The 20,694-nt window shown below is 37.2% G+C and overlaps 2 protein-coding genes across 8 annotated transcripts; one reads left to right on the top strand and one right to left on the bottom strand.

Moving 5' to 3' along the window:
- The first annotated feature begins 405 nt into the window (after positions 1-405).
- Positions 406-13,723, top strand: RO60 (Ro60, Y RNA binding protein). Of its 3 annotated transcripts, none has more exons than XR_010072182.1 (8): positions 406-1,002; positions 1,515-1,735; positions 1,975-2,121; positions 3,576-3,713; positions 4,045-4,161; positions 4,989-5,095; positions 5,587-5,733; positions 7,019-7,150. XR_010072182.1 is itself a non-coding variant. In XM_063343276.1 (8 exons), exons 1-8 carry the CDS (start codon positions 423-425, stop codon positions 7,169-7,171), a joined length of 1,239 nt encoding a protein of 412 aa, XP_063199346.1. In that variant the 5' UTR covers positions 406-422; the 3' UTR covers positions 7,172-13,723. The 3 variants fall into 3 exon arrangements, 2 of the variants coding, with proteins under 2 accessions (XP_063199346.1, XP_063199345.1); XM_063343276.1 differs by having other exon boundaries at positions 406-624; positions 4,989-5,102; positions 7,019-13,723; XM_063343275.1 differs by having other exon boundaries at positions 4,989-5,102; positions 7,019-13,723.
- On the bottom strand, positions 13,675-17,290 carry GLRX2 (glutaredoxin 2). 5 transcript variants are annotated; one of them, XM_063343277.1, is made up of 4 exons: positions 17,230-17,290; positions 16,588-16,657; positions 15,006-15,182; positions 13,675-14,554 (listed from the first exon to the last, which is right to left on the bottom strand). In XM_063343277.1, exons 1-4 carry the CDS (start codon positions 17,277-17,279, stop codon positions 14,435-14,437), a joined length of 417 nt encoding a protein of 138 aa, XP_063199347.1. In that variant the 5' UTR covers positions 17,280-17,290; the 3' UTR covers positions 13,675-14,434. The 5 variants fall into 5 exon arrangements, with proteins under 5 accessions (XP_063199347.1, XP_063199352.1, XP_063199350.1 ...); XM_063343282.1 differs by having other exon boundaries at positions 17,190-17,245; XM_063343280.1 differs by lacking the exon at positions 17,230-17,290 and adding an exon at positions 16,770-17,223.
- Positions 17,291-20,694: the final 3,404 nt, after the last annotated feature.

Raw genomic sequence — 20,694 nt, 5'->3', positions numbered from 1 at the left:
TTACCGATTCTTCAGCAAAAATAGAGTGGGGCAAGCTCTGAGTTTTGAGCAATTTAGTATGCCATTCAAAAAGTCTACCCAAGAAAGCGGTGTAATACATTAGTGGCAAAAAGGCATAACACCAGCCGTGTTTTCTGTGTGCCGCTTATTTGGGTTAAGTAGTTTCTAAGTTGGTTTTAAGCAAATAATTTTGTCACCATTCTAACTCAAGAGAATTTTTATGTCTCTTTTTTCCCCTAATTGATACATATTATTGCACGCTTAGAGTATAGTCTTACTAAATTTATGAAGGAAAAATTACAAGTGTATAGATAACATGCTTACTTTGCTAAGAAGTGATAAAAGACTAGTGCCATCAGGTTTTCACAATAGTTCTTAATAACTTTGTTGTTCTTTCAACAGACCTCTTGGAAGTGTAAACAATGGAGGACGAGGAAAACCAAGTGCAACTCCCAGATGAAAAGCAGGTGCCGAACTCTGAAAGTGGTTATGTGTGGCATGTCACCGATATGAATCGACTGCAGCGTTTCTTGTGTTTTGGTTCAGAAGGTGGTACTTATTACATCAAGGAGCAGAAGCTGGGCTTTGAAAATGCAGAAGCTTTAATAAGACTGATTGAAGAAGGTAGAGGTTGTGAAGTTGTTCAAGAAATAAAGACATTTAGTCAAGAAGGCAGAGCAGCAAAACAGGAGCCCCTGCTTTTTGCCCTTGCAATTTGCTCACAGTGTTCTGATGCAAAAACAAAACAAGCAGCATTTAAAGCTGTTCCTGAGGTGTGTTGCATACCAACCCACCTCTTTACTTTCATCCAATTCAAAAAAGATCTGAAGGAGGGCATGAAATGTGGCATGTGGGGCCGTGCACTGAGGAAAGCTGTTGCAGATTGGTACAATGGAAAGAATGGCATGGCTGTTGCTTTAGCAGTTACAAAATATAAACAAAGAAGTGGTTGGTCTCATAAAGATCTTCTGAGGTTGTCCCACCTAAAACCTGCCAGTGAAGGTAATAAATTTTTGTTTACCTGAAAATACTGTGTTTTAAACCTGTTATATTTACTGTGGAACTATTTTGGAAACCCAAGTACCATTGTAGACTTATGATTTCTTAGTGATGGTATCCTGTAAATTGCACAGTAAAAATGTGAGTGGTCGTATCAGAAACTGACCTGTTTATCTTCAAGGTAAACAGAGTTTGTTGCTTCTTTTTCTTCCTTATGTCAAGAGAAGATAAAATAATACAGTTCCCTCAATTTGTTCCTGTTTGCTTACAAATGGTGAAGTAACACTTTTTTGTTACTTGGGAAGATCTGTTGGTTTCAAATACGTTAGGCTCCTTAATTCTAAGGAGACTAATACACTAATTAAACTACTACTTTAAGTTGTGTGTTGCTGACCTTTTTTATAGCTGCTTGGCAGGTCTGCGAATGAAACCTGCTAATTCATTTGCTTGCTAGAATGATAAACGCCAGTATAAAGATGGTAATCCTGCTTGGAAAATATTTTTCTTTTCAATAGGAATTGCTATAGTCACTAAATATATTACCAAAGGGTGGAAAGATGTCCAAGAGGCTTATAAAGACAAAGCAGTTTCTGCTGAGACTGAAAAACTCTTGAAGTACCTGGAGGCTGTGGAAAAAGTAAAACGCACAAAAGATGAATTGGAAGTTATTCATCTAATAGAGGAATATGGTCTAGTTAGAGAGCATCTACTGACAAACCATCTGAAATCTAAAGAGGTAGGTGAACTTCGTTAGCTTTGTATTCTCTTTAGAGTAACACTTTTCAGAATCTTAACTTTAGATTTCTATAAATAGTCCTGTGCTGTTTTTCAAGTTTTTTTACCCAAGATGCTAATTTAAAAGAATATAACCTGTACGTTTATTTTAAAACACACTTATTTAATGTACAGATGTCAGTTCTTGTGGTTTGGGAATCTCATCTTTTTTTTTTCCCCCTTCTCTTTCTTTGAATGTAGGTTTGGAAGGCATTGCTGAAGGAAATGTCTATTTCTGTATTGTTGAGAAATTTAGGAAAACTGACAGCAAATTCAGTGCTTGAACCACGAGGTTCAGAAGTGGCAATAGTATGTGAAAGACTAAGAAATGAGAAACTGCTAAAAAAGGTAAGAACTCTTTCATAATCAGTGACAGCCTTTGTGGTTTTTAATCTCTTCCTAAACTGCATTCCTTCAGGCAACCCCTTTATAAAATAAAAGGGATGTTCTTTGGAGGAAATGTGTAGTTTATTCTTTCAAAAAAACTGCAGTGGAATACTTGCACCTCGATTTTAAAGCTTGTATTTGTCATTTCTCATTTGATTCCGCCCCCACCCTCTGTTTCTGAAACTTTTCTACAAATTAAGTAGATTGACAGCTAGGATCTTTTCTTAAGTTAGGGCTGTGGCAAGCTTTGCCTGTTGGGTTCATCCATTGCTTCTGAGTCTTTTTAATTTAGAATCAGCAATACAAGCTTAAAAAGTGACTGGAAGTCACTTGTGTAGCATCTTAGGAAGTGAATGAAGAAACTAGCCTAGCAGCTGAGAGGAGGAAGAAGATGGAACAAGGAGACTTTCTCCTTTCAGATTGCTTTACTATCCATCAAAGAGGTAAGAAAATAAGAGGGAAAACAAAAATTTCTCCCAAAGGGAGAACAAAATTTCTCAGGAATTTAATGTGAGACAGAGAACATAAGTGGCTTTTTCTAATAGTTTTGTGAGTTGGGGAGATTAAAATCAGGACACCAAAGTTCTTTAAGACCATAGTTGAATTGAGAAGAACAACCATAAATCCTTTTTTTTTTTTTTCCCATCCCACTGCACTTCCTTTTCTCTGCTTTCTGCTTTAATCGTACATAGTTACTTAGGCACTGGAGAAGGGAGAGCAAAGATGGTGGCACAATACCTTGATGGAAGAAAGAAAATGGGCAGGCGTTCAGATTTGCTAAGGTTTGCTGCTGGTAGTGAAAATCTCCTTGAGGAAAAAGATTACAAAATGTTGATGAATCAGTAAAGCAAAGATGTGGTTTAGAATACTTAGTGTGTGGCAGCCAGTGATTGAGTTTATGTAGGGAAAGCAAAAAAAGAATAAAGTGTTTGTACTGTCTTCTTATAGTAGGAGGAAAATTAATGCTGTATTCTGAAAAGAGTTTGTTTGTCCAGTTTTACTGTATCAGATACAAAACTTTCAAGTTTGTTATTTCTCTAGCTCAACTTCTTTCCCTTTAGCAGGATGAGGACTTTCTCTTACTGTAAGACTGTAATAAAAGACAGCATTGGACAATCATAGATAGAGCTGTGAAATTTCACCAAAGTTCTGGTGATGACATAAGATAACATTTGGAATTCATTGGAGATTCTGAAAAAGGAATGAGGTCCATTACTAGTAACTGACAAGTATCAGTTCGTACAACAGCTGTGTAAAGACTGCATAAAATCTTCAAATTTAAAGTAACAATCTACTAACCCAGAGATTTTTGTAGTAGGATCTTATTTTTAATTTTAGTTTGTTACTTTTTTTTTTTGTTGTTGTTAAGGAGTTTAGATTTTCAAAAACTTCCTGTTGATTTCTTTTGCCTGTAGGGTAGAATACACCCATTCCATATTTTGGTTGCATTAGAAACCTACAAAGCTGGACATGGAAGCAGAGGGAAGCTGTGGTGGCGTCCTGATGAAGACATTTTAGAAGCTTTAGATGCCTCGTTTTACAAAACTTTCAAGGTAATCTAGTTCTCCAGTTTGTTAAGCTTTTTTAAGAATTCTCTGTTTTCTGAAAGCATATAAAATGATTGAGAAAAGTTTGTTAGGTGGATAACAATTTTGAAACTTTATAACAAAAATATTAGGAATTGGGATTTTATTAAACAAACAATCAAAACTTCATGATATATTCAGCTTTTGGCAACATTATTGTCATAATGTTACCCCAGAAAGAATTAAAAAAAAAAAACCCACTTCTAGGGTTGAAAGCAGAAGATGGAAGAAGAAATGAATATATTAATTATGTCTACCTATTTTCTTTTTTCTTTTTTTTTTTCTTTTTGTCTTTTAGACAGTTGAACCAACAGGAAGACGCATCTTAGTTGCAGTTGACGTCAGCGCATCAATGACACAAAAAGTTTTGGGCAGTGTTCTCAATGCTAGCACAGTTGCAGCAGTAATGTGCATGGTGAGGCATTCCACTTCTTTTATAGAATCATAGAATAGTTTGGGTTGGAAGGGACCTTAAAGATCATCTAGTTACAACCCCCTGCCATGGGCAGGGACACCTCCCACACATTATTTATAACTATTTGCAGCTTGAGCTGCCCTTTTGATACAGAGGTGCTCTAAAGTTGTTTAGAAATTAGAAGGAAACTTTTATATAATATTTTTGGGCACAGAAGAGGTGACTGTGTCTCTCACTGGTAGACCAGATGCTTAAAGTTACTGCCAACCAAATTCAGAAGGATCAATTTGAAGAAGTTCATTTCTAGTATAAATCAAACTGGTCAACGCTGCTTTTTTATTTATCTTAGCTGAAAATACATTTTAATTTTTTTCAGAAGCATTCATAGAATAATACAGACTGGATTAAGAAATTTTGATATAATTCTTGTGTGCAGTTGAGTTATCAATATGGCTCTGGTATCACAATCACTTCACCCGCAATTTGATATTCCAAAACTTCTTGCATATTTATATTACAGAGGAGTCAACCTTTTGTTGGTGTTTAAAAATGTTTAGTGTTTTATGTCAGAGGGGAGAGAAGAAATATGGAAGTATCTTTAGTGACAGTAATAAGAGCAGTTATTTAGCTCTGATTTTTGCAATGTATATTTGTGGTAATATTACAGAATATTTGAAGTGTGGAGTGAAGAATTAGTGCATCTGAGGAGCCATGGTGACTTAAATACAAAAGGATATGTCATGTGTGTTTGGTAGGGAATGCACTGATTCAGACATTAAAAATCATGAATAATATAACTAAATTATTTTTGTCTTCCTTTTTCTCAGGTTGTAGCACGTACTGAGAAGGATTCCCATATTGCTGCCTTTTCACATGAAATGGTCCCTTGCCCAGTGACGGCTGATATGACGTTACCTCAAGTATTAGTGAAAATGTATGAAGTATGTAAAAAAAAAAAAAAAAAAAAAAAAAAAAAAAAAAAAAATTTAAAAAAACTGTAAAAAATTGTTAGGAAATAGCTGTTGCTAAAATTAGAGTGTAGAAGTCTCAGCAGTTACAATGTATTTTCTTTGTAATCAATTCTAGTACTGGGTTTAGTCCGTGTCTGTATAGTAAAACACTGGATATTTTTCTCCCTTTTATTTAGAGAAGGTCTAGCAAATGTCTTTATTTCAGCTGCCAGATATTAAACATTGCAATTTAGAATGGCAGTGTTAGGTCACAATGAGTTAGTTTGAAAAAAAGTAAAAAAAAAAAAATCAAGAAAAAAAACCCTGAACAGAACTGAAATGAAATGAGTAAGTGAACTGTTGTTTAACAAAGAAGCCTCTCTGTGTGTTAAAACGTGAAGCTCACACAAAAAGTAATTTTTCCAGGTTTACTAATTTCTGCATTAATGGGTTTGGTTTTTTTTTTTCTTTCAAGATTCCAATGGGTACCACTGATTGTTCCCTTCCAATGATATGGGCTCAAAAAACTGAGACAGCTGCTGATGTCTTCATTGTATTTACTGACAATGAGACCTTTGCTGGAAATACTCATCCTGCGACAGCTCTTAGAGAGTACAGAGAGGTAAATGTGCTTCTGACTCTTTATGATTGATGAATACAGGACAAAATAAATACCAGTTTTAAAAACGTTCTAGAGACTGAACTAGTTGTAGCTTTTCTCAGTTAATAGTTATACATTGTTAAAAACTGATATATTCTGCTTTTAGGTAGAATTAGTGCACGTATTGCACTAATTGTGCATATTTAAAACCACTGAATTGCTAAAAGGATTTGTAATTATCCCACCCTTCTTGGTGTACTGCAATAGCAGAGAAAATTTGTTTGATATTCAGGGAATACATGAATTTCTGTATTCTATATAGAATTGATTAAGTTTTTCATAGTTCTTGCAGAATTAAATTTGGCTTACAGAATTAAATTTAACTTTGATGTCTGCGGTAGATACCACAATGTTTAAATGAAGTAATGAAAATAAGCCTGTAGGGAAGGTGTCAATAGGATGAGGTGATAGTATCTTGAGAATAAAGCTCATTATGTTTTAAAGGGGCTACTCCAAGCCGTGCAGTTTCATAATTTTAAAATAGAACTAAGAAAAACACCTTCTCTAAGCCCACTGCAATTAGAAACTCTTATTTAATCAGCAAACAACCTTCTATGCTTTAAAGGAACTAATTTTTAAACTACAAAAAATACTTTCTGGCAAGCACGTATGTATGGACATTAATCTTCATATCATATCCACCCAGTTGAAATTAATACGAAAAATCTTTAACTTGCCCACTGTGTTTTAGTTTTCTTAGTTGAGATTAGATGCCCTTCCTAAATTCGTTTTTTGAACAAAGAGTTCCTGTGCTCTGGCCTTCATGACACTTGCTTTGCTTTACCTTACAGGTTACTAACCTGCAAATTCAGCTCATTTAGCAGAATTGTCCAAGCTGCAGTTGTTGTGTTTGTTCAACCAACGTTTGGAAATCCTTGCCTTAGGCAAAAACGTACCCTCTGACTCCTATTAATGATTTTATAATTATTATTGAAAGTTTTCTGAGTGAACCGCAGAATAGCAATTTTAATGTTTGCATTTGAAATAATCTATGAATCTTAGTATTGCAGGAAAGTTGTGCTAATATACCTCATTGTAATTATTTGCATTTATTTAAATGCATGTACTGCAGGTTCAGTGTAATGTTATCAGGCAGTCTGCAATTTTGGTTATGGCATATCTAGTTTTTGTCAGTATGCCTATTCAGACAGTGGTTTATGCAAGCAAGATAGCAAGATTTGGCCCTCTGGCATGTTTAAGTTACTGTGTATGTGTGTTCTGATATTTTTTTTTTTCCTTCCTTTAGAAAATGGGTATTCCTGCTAAACTGATTGTTTGTGGAATGACCTCAAATGGTTTTACGATCGCAGATCCAGATGACAGAGGCATGTTGGATATATGCGGCTTTGATACAGGAGCTTTGGATGTTATTCGAAACTTCATTTTGGATTTGATTTAATTTTCTAGGCATCTGCTCTTCCCAGTGGGTCCATTGCTGGCAACAGACTTCACCCTGGGAATTCCCAGACAAATATACTTTATTAGAATATGGCACATTATATACATATCAGAATGTTACCTTTTTGTGAAGGGGGAAAACAAGAAAAGCGGATGAGAAATGTCTTTTCTCTTTTTTCCTGTTGCACACAATTTAAAATAATGGTGGGAAGTTTGCTAAAAGTAGCTACAGGGTTACACAACACATAATTTAATTTCATTTATAATAGATCACAAATACCAAGAGATAAAAATTTTCCCCCAGCCCCATTGCTGTGGAATGCTTGTTTGCAAGAATAAATTGATTGATTACTCTTAGGGTGGGGCAGGAAACAAAAGTGCATTTAGTATTTTTAATAATGTCAGTTTAACAGTGACTTCATTGAGAGGGATTTTTCTTTGGGCTTCTTTTAATCTTTGTATTTTAAACAAATTACTAAGGTTCAACAGTTTCCATTGTTACACTTCAAATCTACAAAGGAAGTATTTTCTGGCATGTATGAGACCATGTGACTGTGATGCAGTATAAAAGTTACCCAGTGAAATTTTATACTGATAAAACTGAAAGTGGAAGAGCTCACGCTAATCTTTTTCTATCTAGATTATCATCTGAGTTTTCAGGAGTTTGAGGGGCAGTTTCAGAAGCTCTATGTGAGAATTAGTACGCTTTACAGGAAGTTCTAAGAACTGTTTTTAGTAGAAAAAGACCCTGGCAATGGCTTGGAAGCCACATTCAGTCCTAGTTATAACTCTGGGAAGGCTCGACACACTTTCAGTGAGGAAGATCAAGTGCATGTGTCTTGGCCTGCCCTTGAAAGCTGAGTGGTAACAACCAGAAACAAAAAGCTACATTTTCTTCAAAGGAATGCGTTCAATGATACAGAAACAATCTTCCGAACAGGAGAGTATTTCATTTTTTTAAAATCTTTTTGTAGATTAACGTTAATTCTGATTTCGTAAATTAATTCAAGCTAACATTTTTCAAAACTACCTCCAGTTTATAGTGACCAATTCTTAAAAACTTTTATGACATGTACAGTTGCCTCCTTCATGTTCTCAAAATTTTGTTTAGGAAGCGATTGAAACTGGATATTTTTTTTTTTTTTTTTTTTTTTTAGTCTGATAGTAAGAGTGTGAGTAAAGAAGGAGGAGGCTAGTGAGTATCTCATCACTTTGGAACAGGAATTGATAGCAATTCATGTGTATATGTATTTAATTCTCTGTGTGTGTTTTTATATATATGTGTATAGGGGGCAAGTTAAAAGATCTCTTCAGTAGATCACAATCTTAGAAAATGAGAAAGGTGTTTTTTGGGTTTTTTTTTTTAGTGATGCTTTCAAAACTTCCCCAAGACATATGTATGTCTGCCTCTTTTATGCTGATTCTGGCTGTTTTAAACAGTGAATTTGATGTTACTTTGAAAATAATTATGATTTATAAAAATAACCCAGTTGTGATAAATGACATGTAAAACCATATTTTTCTGCCTAAACACCAAGCTTTTAAATGTAAAATTCAGGTTCATATTATACTTTTGATACTTGTAACACTTTTCATTATGCCTCGTACATATTGATTATAAATTCCAACCTCACATTCTGTAGGATGGATATCACTTTTGGTGCTAAAATGTGAGGTTACGTGTTACTGAAGGTTTTCTGCTATATACTTATACTCTACCTTAATGAATAAACAAAACAGTGAGGGAAGCCTTTTCTGACATTAAGCCATGGCTTAAAGAACGGATGGTAGGAATGTTACCTTTCAGTGGATGTGAATGTAGTTACTTCTGAATTATCACTGCTCTTACAAAACAGCTCTGATAGAATGCTCGAAGAATACAGGACTGCTACCAGCTTGTCAGGTGACATCTAGAGAAAAAAAGCTGAGACATAGTACTTTGAGTTTGAAAAAGAAAATTAGACATTTCTTATGAAAAATTTCTTACCGCTTGTAGTCTTCTTTCTAAACAAACACCATTAATAGGAGGAGTAAACTCATTTGCTCAATACATGTTAATAATTATTTGAAGTAAATGCACTGATGTTTTGGGGTTGGTTTTGGTAGTAATGTGTTTTAAATTACACAATAGTCAAACATCTGATTAGGTGTTCCCTTCTGAGCTAGAGATGTTGAAAATAACTGATAGATAAGTATCTTTTGCAAGTACTTTTTCTTATTTGGAGTAGTATTTGTGAAGTAATAGGAAATATTTTGAACTGAATATAAAATGAAAACTTAAACAGGTATTTCAAGTAACTTTGTGCAGTTAATTGCATAAATTTACTTCAAGTAAAAGATTAGACTAGTTACTAACAGATTGAATAAACAGTTATAGTAGTGTTGCATCTTTGAAAGCAGTCCAGCTTAAAATAAAATTCCTTGAACTAGAGCGTAAGTGAAGATGAACTTTTCAGTAGAACTTAGAGAAAATGTAGCTCCCTGTATCTATTGACACTGGATAGCAATGCACCATCTTAAAGATCCATGCTGGAGTACATAATATGCTCCTAAATATTTACCATATCTCTGTACTAAAAAAAAAATCTTGTTAGAAATAGAATATTCTAAATGGTTTGGTTATCCGATGTAAAACTAGCAGCAAGATCATATTGTCATCTGCTCCTCCATTAAGATTTTCACGGAGAGGGGAAACTGAAGTAAATGCTGACAGATGAAACTTTATAGTGTGTTGACCTTTGCGTCTACCGTTTTCTGTCTAGTTTTGTTATTATCTTGCAGTAAGGGGCGTAGAAGAATGATGCTGCATATCCCTTTTCCATGGACTTGATCTTTTTTATCTGCCCATATACTGAATTTCAGGGGACAGTGCGACGCATATGCCATAATATAAATTTGTCCCGATGTTAGTCTTTACTTACTAAACTGATAATTTCCAAAATGATATCTGGACATATAAAGAGGCAATAATTACTGTAATGTTTAAAAAAAAAAAAAAAAAAGGTGAGCTAAGACAAAAGTTGCTAAGCTTAAGCATTAGTTCAGTATACAAAAAATAACCTACTCTTTCACCAAAGAGGAGACACTGAATCTTTCAAGTTAATAGTGTTGTTTGCGTTGGAGGAACACTTTGACTAACAAAAAAATAACAATAATGGGGCTATAATTGTGCACTGCAGTTTACCATTAAAAATGAAACTGGGGCAAGTTTAAAGATAGTTAATTTTATTCAAAACATGATTTAAAAAAAAGTCTAAATGCAGAGTGCAACTGTAGACTGGGTGAATGCAGGTTTCCTGATATCTAACAGAATCAATAGGCTTTCGGTTTGACTGCCATTTCACTGTGACCCCCTTAACAATTCTTCAGTATTAGACTATTATTACAGGCAAAATACGGGGTCTTTACCTACAATCCTCTGTTTAAAAAAGAGAAGTTTAAAAGTAGGTGTAGATCTGAAGTCAGCAGGGCCAGTCTAAGTGCCCATTATGTGAGGGCCACCAATAACTGGCCCTAAAATATCTTGCTGCTTAAAACCACTGTTAAACATAAATCATTAGGGGATTGTCTTGTTCTTTTTCATTGTTTGTTGTTTAATTGGGGCCCATGAATGGGTATGGCTTTAAAAGGCTATTCAATTAAGTATATATTCTCGGCTTAAGAAATAACACCAGCAGTTTTGGAAATGTATTCTGTCTGTGAAAACACTAGGAAAATATTTTTCTCCATTGCAAAAAGTTGTGCTGCTTAATAACTCATAGCCACTGTACCAGAAGCATTAGTATTGGTTCCATTTATTTCCTTTCTTGGATTACCTTTTTGCTTTGCCCTTCCTTTTCTCTGTTAATGTTGTCTTTTTTTCTCCTTTCCCATCTCTTTGTCACCTCAGGCCTATACTTGACTCTCTTCTCATGTACAAGCTCTCGTCCGTTCCTTTTTTTTGCCTCTGTTCTTCTGCCTTCTTGCTGTCACTGAGCATGCTAGCTTAGTGAAATAACTTATACCAGAACTGATGTCATCGTATTTATCGTAATTTTAAAAAACTGGATAAATTTTTTTCATTCCTTTGACTACATAAATCTCTTATAAAACATTTAATTTGTTGTATCTATTGGATTTTTGGTAAAACTTTGTGTAAAGATCAGTGACAAAAGTATACTTTGTTTATTTACAAAAATCTGACATCTACCTGTGAATGGCTTTATTTTTATGAAGTAACTGCTTAAAATTGGCTTTTGAAATTTAAAGCTTTTTTCTAGAATTAGTTCAGTGGATTGGAGCTTTCCATTCTGTTAAATATTACCAAGCTGCTGTTATATGCAGAATTAGGGAAACAATATTCTGGATAAATGGGCAGCTTCTTTGCAGTATTGATTAGAGAAAAATCTTCAAAGAATAGGATGCAGAAGTAAACCTAAGCAAAGAATCATTTGTCTTGTGTGCGCTTTTAATCTTTTTTTGTTTTTTTTAAGCATTTCATCAGTTTATAGGTTTATTTTGCTATTTGCATTGGTTCACAGTGGACAAATATGCTATAAGTAAGCTGTTTTAATGACTTTATTGCTGGAATGGTAGGGGGTTTGTCTTACCATGATACAGTATAGTGTAAAACATTGATAAGTAAGAGTTATGGGGGGAAAGGTAAAACACTAGGGACAGTGTATTACGTGTGTGCTGCTCTGAGAGCTAAAATTTAAGATTAGCTAAAATTTAAGATTAGCTAATTTCAGCAGAAGGTGTGGTGTCTTTAAATACGTGTGCTTACATTTGGATTTATAATTTTGATACTGTAAAGTGTGGTTTCCTTAGGTATTTCTGCATTCTGAATTTAAGTTTAAATATATATATATATTTGCATATTATATGTGTGGTATGTTGAAAACTTTTACAAATGCTTCATTAACAAATAATGAATATAAATAGCTGTTTACCTGATGTTACCAGCTTCTTAGAGTTAAGCACAACTAGTTACAAATAAAATGTCTTTTCTATTAAATTCTCCTATAAAAGTGCAGTTCTACTCTTCAAAAAGTAATTCTGTAAAAAGAAGCAACAGATGGGGACATTAACAGCTCTGTCTGCTTAAATAACTTGCTATTTGTTTCCAGCTTCTCACGCTTCTTAGGAGCACGGTATTTAGGCTGGATGAGCAGGTATGTCTTAAGTGTAAGAACAGAATCTTTCAGTGGATCATTTTTAACATTCAGATCCCAGGGCAAGCATTTTTTTAAATTAAAAAGCTTTGTCCTGGAGACAATGCTAAGCAAAAAATGCGGAAACTTTTAATGACTATTTTTGAGTCCCTCTTTTTTCTTGTTTTTTTTTTTCTAGAGTAGAACCACACTTCAACAGCCATATCATGTTTATATAACTTAAACATAACATGGCTTTGTGCCATCCAATAATGAAGGCACTGTCTTGCTGCTACTTTCTATGAAACGATACAAAATTTGATGAGAAACTATTTGGATGGGGAGCCTTAATATGGTTGAAAAGAAACATAATTAACCCTTTGAGTGCCTTAAGACATATCTTCTTTAATAAACGGGCACTCACTTGGATCTGCAGGCATACAGCATGTTTTCTCAACAGCTGGAATAGAATATTGCCTGAAGTGACAATGCCCTGGGATTTCTGAAACTTAGAACTCAAAGGGTTATTTTAGACTACTGTTTTTGGAACCTTTTTTTTAAACAGAGAACAAAATGAAAAGGTCTTTGAAAAATTTCTTTGCATACTATTATTGTTATTTTTACATGATGGATTTACCAGCTTTTAGGTGCACAACTATTGTTAATCTTCTGAGAAAACATAACTGGCTGAAGAATTCTACACAGAGGAAAAAAAAGAGTACTTCATTACCACTGTATGTGCAAAATAAATTGTTTTATTAAGTATAAATTTAGGGAGAGATGCACATTTCTGTGTGTTTACCTTGATGAATGTGTCCTTGTAAACAAAACTTTAATAAGGCAGCGATGAAATTAGCAAAATACAGTAAACTGCAATAATAAAAAATATGAGGTCAGTGTGTTTAATTAGCCCATTACACGTTAAAGATGCACAGCGCAGGCAACTGTATACTAAAGAGTTTCTACAAATGATGTGGTTTAAACTTATTTCAAACCCGCATCACAAAAACGAGGCTGTCAAATTTACATGATACTCTTACAGTCCTAGTTGAAGATAAATGTGATGCTTTTTTCCCTTGAGGGGAAAAAAGTAGTTTAGGTGCATGCAGTGCTGAAAGCAGTGGAAAAAACAGGAGCCTTATTCATAAGAAAAGCGTAAAAATTCATTGACTAAGGTTTTTATTCTAAACTGTGCACCTTTAGTAGTGTAATGGTCCCTCTTACTGAAGGATGGGATATGAACTTTCTTGAAATAACCAAGTCTTGGCATTGCCTGGTCTGACTTTAGATGTACGTTGTACTGAAACAATTGAATTTTAGACATTTCTTTTAGGCATTTAACTGCAAGTTAAAATTGCTAGTAAACTGCATTCTGACTGTAGAATTTAAGTACTAAATAAACTCTATGCATATTAGACCCATTTTACTTGGTCTTAAGTTTTGTAATAGTGTTGGATTGATCATACCATAGTTTGTAGCTGCACAGTTTGATGACAGCGAGCTGTCTGGTTCCCGGAGGACATTCATGAATGACACTGTATAGACTGATACTTCACAGTGCAGAGCAAAGATGAAAGCAATCACCTACCCCTCTAAAGCTGCAAGAATTTTTATTCCCTTTTCTGTAGCAGCCAGACACACAATTTGGTAGCCAGGTGATCAGACACGCATACAGCAATATCACTACAACATTCTTTTGCTTCATACTTTCTTCATCATTACAATTTGGCATTCAGAGAAAAATTCAATTTAAAGGAACCATTAAACTGACCATTTATTGTAATTGTCAGAACAAAGCTAGAAAGCAAAATAATTTGCAGCGAAAAACCTCCAGCATTCTTCTTGTACAGTCTGTACTTCTCCAAAGCATAGTATCAGGATGTAATAGCAATAAAATAAGATCACTATACCACACTTGGAGCCCAAGAGTTACATAATGTTTTTTATCACCATTTTGGTTGTGATAAAGCTGAGGCAAGGACACCAAGTAATTTGCCAAGTCCATAAAATCTGTGTCAGAGAATGATCCATGATTCATGGGTTGAAGTTGTTGAGTCCAGCTGATGCAGGGTATCTTTGTGATCTTCTAACTTGTCTGAAATTCTGATTATACAAAGGAAGACTAAGGCTGTTCAGGATTTTCTTTTCACTTGACATTGATGAACTAATGGAAGCAGTTTGCCTTCCTCATGAAGCCTCTGAGTGTCTGTAGCACCTCCAACAAAAGTCCCATTGACAAACACTCTTGGGACCTATGCAGAAAATGAAAATTGCATTAGTTATTTCTTGGAAAAAAGATAAAAATCTAAGCAAGCCCACATAGACTCTAGTATACACACAATAGTTATGTTCTTAAATATGCATATTTAATATTACTGTACAACTCGTACATTTCTGTGTTTACAGAGGTGGGAAACTGTTCATGTGCTCCTCGAAAGTGGATAAAGTCACTGTACAGGAGATGGCAATAAATTAAAGTAATTGAGTCAAGTGAGAGCATAAAAAAATTAAGAAACTACAAGATAAGTTTTAAACACAGATGGTACAGAACTTTTCTGCAGTACCTTGTCTTTAATTTAGGAGCTTGTATCCCAAGCTTACTTGTCTCAAGGAATTTAAGAACTTGATACGGTCATAACCCATCAGGAATGTGTATTGTGTAAGTCCTTATTTTGCTTGTTATGTCTAAGAAAATATACTTACTGTTCTGCCACCAGTCATCTGTTCAAGAATGTCTTGGAACTGACTTCCATTTGTATTCATATCCAGTTCTACAGCTGTGTAATTTACATTCATATCCTCAAAAAGTTTTTTTGCCATTTTGCAGTAGGAGCATGTTGTTTTAGAGAAAATCACCACACAGTTATTTGAAATTACCTCCTGTATGTTCAAAAGAACATTCAAGTCAGCATGCTTTAAGTCAGTGTATTTTAACAGTATCAAACAGTCAAGAAAATAAATACAGAAGTTAAAAAACTGCTATTATGGTAACAAATACAGGAAAATTACTCTCTGTAAAAGGCTTTCTGAGGTATTTTTAACAGGGACAACTGAGGAATTCCCTGCCATGCTGCAGTGCTGGCTGGCTACTTCTGAAAAATCTGTACTTTATGCTGTACTCTATTCTCTTTTTTTTTTTTTTAAGGTAAAGTGAAAAGCTAGTTTAGCTTATAAATTTTCCCTAACTTCTAATCTACAGCTACAAGAATCTTAAGGTGAGCAATGAAGTACTTTTCTTTAAAAACAAGAGGCAGAACAGTGACTTCTATCAAGGCATCTGTATGGTGGGTACAAAGTATATCCACCCCACATTTGTTCCGAAGACCTCTGGTGGCCTAGCACAGCACCTTCTTTAGGGACGCATCCTGTACTTTCACATCAGAATTCCTGCCTATCTACCAGTCAGGCTCTGGACCTCAAGAACTGCAGTTGCGCTTGGCCAGATCCCAAAGTGCATCTGTACACAAGGGCCCTAGGCAGTGAGGCGCAACTTCAGCAGATTGCCGAACTATATGGAAGATAAAGTGACTTCTCCTGCTCCACTTAAGCTTTTCAGTAAAATGTTCTGAGTAGAATACCTGGAATCATTTAAAACTTAGCAGTATGTAGCTTTCAGGAATGCTATGATCTTCTTGTGGGAGCAGAGAAATAGAGGAGAACTGGCATTAACGATCTCTACCAGAAACACTGCTGGCACCTCTGAAGCTGTGTATGACCTGCACTTCACTCCAAAACAGTAGAGTGATTGTAGAGCATGTGGTATGACTGGCATGCAATGGTGCCAACCCTGAACCCTCTTTTGCTCTGCAGTCACAGACCTCCTACAGCCTGCCAAACAAGGTGCATCTCCTCGAATTATTTAGTACAGCTTTCCCCGTCCATGAGGCAAACAGGATGTGCCAAAAAAGGGTTCTGGGGAGGAGAAAGAAATACCCCTATTCCCTTACTGTAATTCAAGTGATTTCAGGCTGTCATTTAGTATCAATAAATTTACTTTAAAAAACAACTTACTCTTTAAATATGTACTTTACTAGGTATCAGTCATTTTACAAGGTTTAATCCCCAGTATTGATAGTAGTACTGAATTTGAGCAGAGGTCTGAAAAAATGTAAAACAGATGTAGCCTAGGAAGATGATGTTCCAGGGCTGTGGTTAAACTTAATAGACATACGAATCAGGTTCAACAGGCAGAATTCTACAGAATTTCCTTTATAAGTCACAAGAGGTTTTAAGTAACTATGACTTTTAGAAATGTTGAAAATCATCAAGAATTGCATAATGTTACCTGTATTTGATTCACAGCAGCGTCGTTAGACAATCTTACAGAAGTAGGCACACTATTCCCCATTCTAAAACTAAAAAGAAATTAAAGTCAGATATTTGAGCTTTCAAATGACATATTTTATAGTTCACAAATTAAAGGTTGGCTTTGTACTGTTTTAATATTTAATATGATTTCTCCATTACATGTAAGTTTACTTCGGCTGCAATACCCACAAGTCATGGTAGTTCTTACATGCCTGCAGGAAGATGAAAATAGAGATGGATGTTGCAGACTATAAGAATAACCAGAACGGCTGCCTTTCCACGAGAAATACAGTTGGGTTTGCCCCCCGCAACGATAACACAGATACGAGTGTCAAATCTGACACCGGGCTGTACTTAACGCCACAACCCGACTCTAATCGAAGGGACTCCACTCGTTTTCATCAAAGCAGCGGGTCTCGCAGCCGTGCCGCTCTGAGGCCTGCGCCTCCCGCTGCCAGCCGGGCCCCCCTCCGTCCCAGCCCCTGCGCCAGCCGCGCCGCTCCCTGGAGGCCGCTCCTCCGAGAACGGGCGTTCAGAGGACACAAAGACAGAAAGCGGGCTCCGTCCCGGCGGGTTCACCGCGGACCCCGGCGCCGGACCAACCGGCTGACAGACCCACCCGCGCCCCAGCCCCGCCGCCGCCCGGCCCAGCGCCCTCTGCAGGGCCATGGCCGCCAAAGAGGAAGGGGAGGGGCTTCCCCGCAGTCCTCACGGCGGTCCGACCCCGCGCGCAGGCCCCCGCCCCGCCTCCCGGCGGCACCAGAGGCTGCCCGCCGCGCTGCCGGTGCCCTGGGGCGCCGCGCGCCGGAAAGCGCCGCCCCGTCCCTCCGGTGAGGGCCCTGCCAACGGCGGTACCGGAGGTGAAGGCGACCTAGGGCGGGCTGCCGGGAGAGAAGGAGCGGGGAAAGAGCGGTGGGGGCGGCTCCCAGGGGCGGGGACAGGCGCTGGGGGCGGGGGTACCTGGCAGCGGCGGCGGGGCAGCGTTAGCGGTTAGAGTACCGGTGGTGACGGGCTGGTTTTCTGAGGAAAAAGAGCCCTGGAATTGCGACGCAGGGGTAGTAAAGATGCTCCGAAGCGCTCTGTCGGCGGGATGGGGGTTAGGAAGGGGCGCAGAGGTCGCGTGGCCGGCCCGGAGCGACCTCGGGGCGGGGCTCCCGCCCTCTGCGGCTGACTCCCAGGGGCTGGGGTTTTGGGGGTGCCTTTGCTTTGTCAAATAAAAAACTAATTTTAAATCTCCTCTCTCAGCATTTCTATGGCCTGGTTTTCTTTACGTCTCTTTCCCGCGTTGCAGTTATTCAAATAGTTGGAAACCTACCTGTGAAACAGGAGCATTCACAGGCGACAAATAATGTGTTGAAGGATGATGAGCTCGGCCTGGTATCTGGGAAGTGATGCTTGCAGTGTGTTTGACTAATCCTCTAATAAGTGGAATGTTTTTAGTGACTCCTGGAAAATTCATTTTCTCTTCCTAAGGAGTTAAAAAATTTGGAGATTTTATTTTATGTGGGGGTGTCTTTTTTTTTTCTTTACTCAGACTGTCTCGTAAGAGCTGCTCGGCAATACCCCCTTGCTTCACCCCCACCTAACTTGCTACAGAGCCTGGATCACTGGTGAAATACGCACGTCCTTGGCAGAGCACACCTATGGAATATCCTCTGAGCCTCCCTGCTGGGATCTAGGCAAGGATTCCAGTACTGCAGAAACTTCTCTGCCCCTCTCTGTTGAGAGGGCAAGTTTTGCAGAGTTGTGCTCTAGATCACTTGTAGTCATCAGTAGTCGGTACTCATCAGTAATCCGTCCTATGTTTTAAAATAGTGCAAAGAAATGAACTAATGTGCACAGCTTTGGTTTTTCACACTTTATATATAAGAATTAATGTTGTGTATTCAGACATGGTGTATCTCGCTCCTCCTGTATTTTAACACTTGAACAATCTTTCTTGATGTTCTTAATGAATTTACCTATAAGGTCTCAAACCTCATTTTGCAACTTAATTTCGATTTCATATGAAACATCGGCGTAACCTGTTAGACTACAGCTCTGACAAACTAGTCATAAAATATGATTTGAAACATTGTACCTACGTGATAGACTTTCATTTTACTAAATGGTAACAGGCTTTCTCATTTCAGGTAATGGTTTTCTAGCCTAATCTCTGTGATAAAAATGATAAACTATCAGGTATCTAATGCCATGTGAAAATAGTTTCTCTGACATCTCTTATCAAATCCTGATTTAATGATAAAAATAATGGTTAATAATCTCACTGTGATCCCCAAAGCAAACTGTGGGAACTATTTTGTAAACTCCTGTTTAAAACTTCTAATGAAGTCATCTTTAAGTGGAAAAGTAAACCAGAACTATATTTTCTTGAAACATGAAAATAAATTTATTTGCAGACATGTGTTGCAGCTGATTATGTACTGCATCATTCACTGCTTACTGAGCAACAGACAACAGCATAACTAAAATGAATGGCTTTTTTGTGTCATTGGAACATAATGACTTTTTTTCTTGCTGAAGAAAGTATTATTTGCAGTCTGGCAGATGTATGGGATGTGTTTCTTGAGAGGTAATGCTGGTTTTTGTGATGCAGTGGGGTTTTCGGATGAGAAACGGGACTTGGCCCACTGGAAGCATTTCTAGTTTATTCCCATTTTTCATGAGCTGTAGCTCCGGCAATCATTCCAGACCAGTCTGAGAAATTATATTCTGTTTATTCATTATGGTTTCGTCTCCTGACTACATAAATGTTACTCTGTACCAGAAAAAATTAAATATGGGAAGTAACTGGTATAATTCATCATGTTATTAGGGGGTGTAGCATATTTGTGTATTAGACTATTTCGATACCGTATGTGAAATGTTACAAATGTACTTGAGATAGCATGCTGTGTAGTTCTGACACTAACAGTGATATCACTAACATCTTGGAACAAGAAATTATATAAACTGTTGACTTTTAGTTTGTTTTGTCAGTCTTGGTACATACTGCTTAAAGGAAGAAAAATGATGCGATTTTGCCTTTTGCAGCTTTAAAATAGGATAATGTTTCGTGACAATGTTGAAAAGTGCTACGAGAATTCTGAGCATTGAGGATTAGAATAAACCATCACAAAAGTGTCCTTCAGGCCTGGAATCCCAGAATTGGTGTTCCCCAGGGGATGCCGGTCTGTTGGGTTCTGCTGTGAAGGGCTGCACTTCCAAGTTTTGTATGCTTGAGCAGAAGGAATTCACCTGGAACACTGAGAGAGCACAAACATGCCCGACAGCGCAGACGGGCCTCTGACTGCTTGCAGTCCTTCGGCTGCTCTGCTGAGCAAATGGCCTTAACAGGATCTCTGCGAAATCCTGAACCCTGCAGGGTAAAAAAAAGAGTATTTTGCTCAGTGGTGTTGCCATTTTTTTTTTCTTCTTCAGATGCAAAAGCAATAAATAAATGAATAAATGAAATAAATGAAGCAGAGATGCTGCTTCATGATTAGGAAACTTCATTAAACATTAGTGGGTGTCTTGATGCACTTTCATGGCACATAATGTCTCAGAAGAACACAGATTTGGATTATGGACTTAGTTTAGAACTACTGGACTTAGTTCTAAAGGAAATTTGAAGGAAATTACTTAAGGCAATTTAAGTCAGCTGAGAATCTGAACCTTGGAATATTAGTGACATCATTCTGAACCAGGGTGCAATTCTGAGGCGGACTAAGTACAATGTCATTTTTTTCAGATATACAATACCGTGAATTGCAATATGGTATTTGTTTTAGTGAAGCGTCACTTGGTAGAGCTGCAAGCCTGGAGGAGTGCTGTTTTGCTGTGGTCTTTTGACGGCTTGTTCTTGTCAGAATTAAATTGTGTTCCTGCGATTGATAAAGCAGAGATTTTTCTGTCTTATCTTTCCCCCGCCCTTATATCCAGGTTCCAGCAGACTCATTCTAACCTGCGGTGTGAGATGAGCGCGCAGATTTGAGAGCTTTTACTCTGTTTTCTCGAGGTGTTTCTCTGCCTGCGCTGCCTCAGGCGCCACCGGCCGCGTGCTGCCGGCGGGGCCGGGGCGCAATTAACAACCTGCGGCCTGAAC

This window comes from Chroicocephalus ridibundus, chromosome 8, assembly GCF_963924245.1.
Source record: "Chroicocephalus ridibundus chromosome 8, bChrRid1.1, whole genome shotgun sequence".
In the NCBI taxonomy this organism is placed as follows: domain Eukaryota; kingdom Metazoa; phylum Chordata; class Aves; order Charadriiformes; family Laridae; genus Chroicocephalus; species Chroicocephalus ridibundus.
The sequence above is the reverse complement of the archived record's forward strand: the minus strand, read 5'-3'. Positions and strand labels throughout refer to the sequence as shown.

Coding starts and splice junctions, on each gene's coding strand:
- GLRX2 (XM_063343277.1), bottom strand. CDS start 17,279: ATGGCCCTGCAGAGGGCGCTGGGCCGGGCGGCGGCGGGGCTGGGGCGC. Junction 16,658..17,229: donor GCGGCGGGGCTGGGGCGCGG/GTGGGTCTGTCA, acceptor ATTTCTTTTTAG/TTTTAGAATGGGGAATAGTG. Junction 14,555..15,005: donor AGATGACTGGTGGCAGAACA/GTAAGTATATTT, acceptor TTTTCTGCATAG/GTCCCAAGAGTGTTTGTCAA.
- RO60 (XM_063343275.1), top strand. CDS start 423: ATGGAGGACGAGGAAAACCAAGTGCAACTCCCAGATGAAAAGCAGGTG. Junction 4,162..4,988: donor TTGCAGCAGTAATGTGCATG/GTGAGGCATTCC, acceptor CCTTTTTCTCAG/GTTGTAGCACGTACTGAGAA. Junction 5,103..5,586: donor TATTAGTGAAAATGTATGAA/GTATGTAAAAAA, acceptor TTTTCTTTCAAG/ATTCCAATGGGTACCACTGA.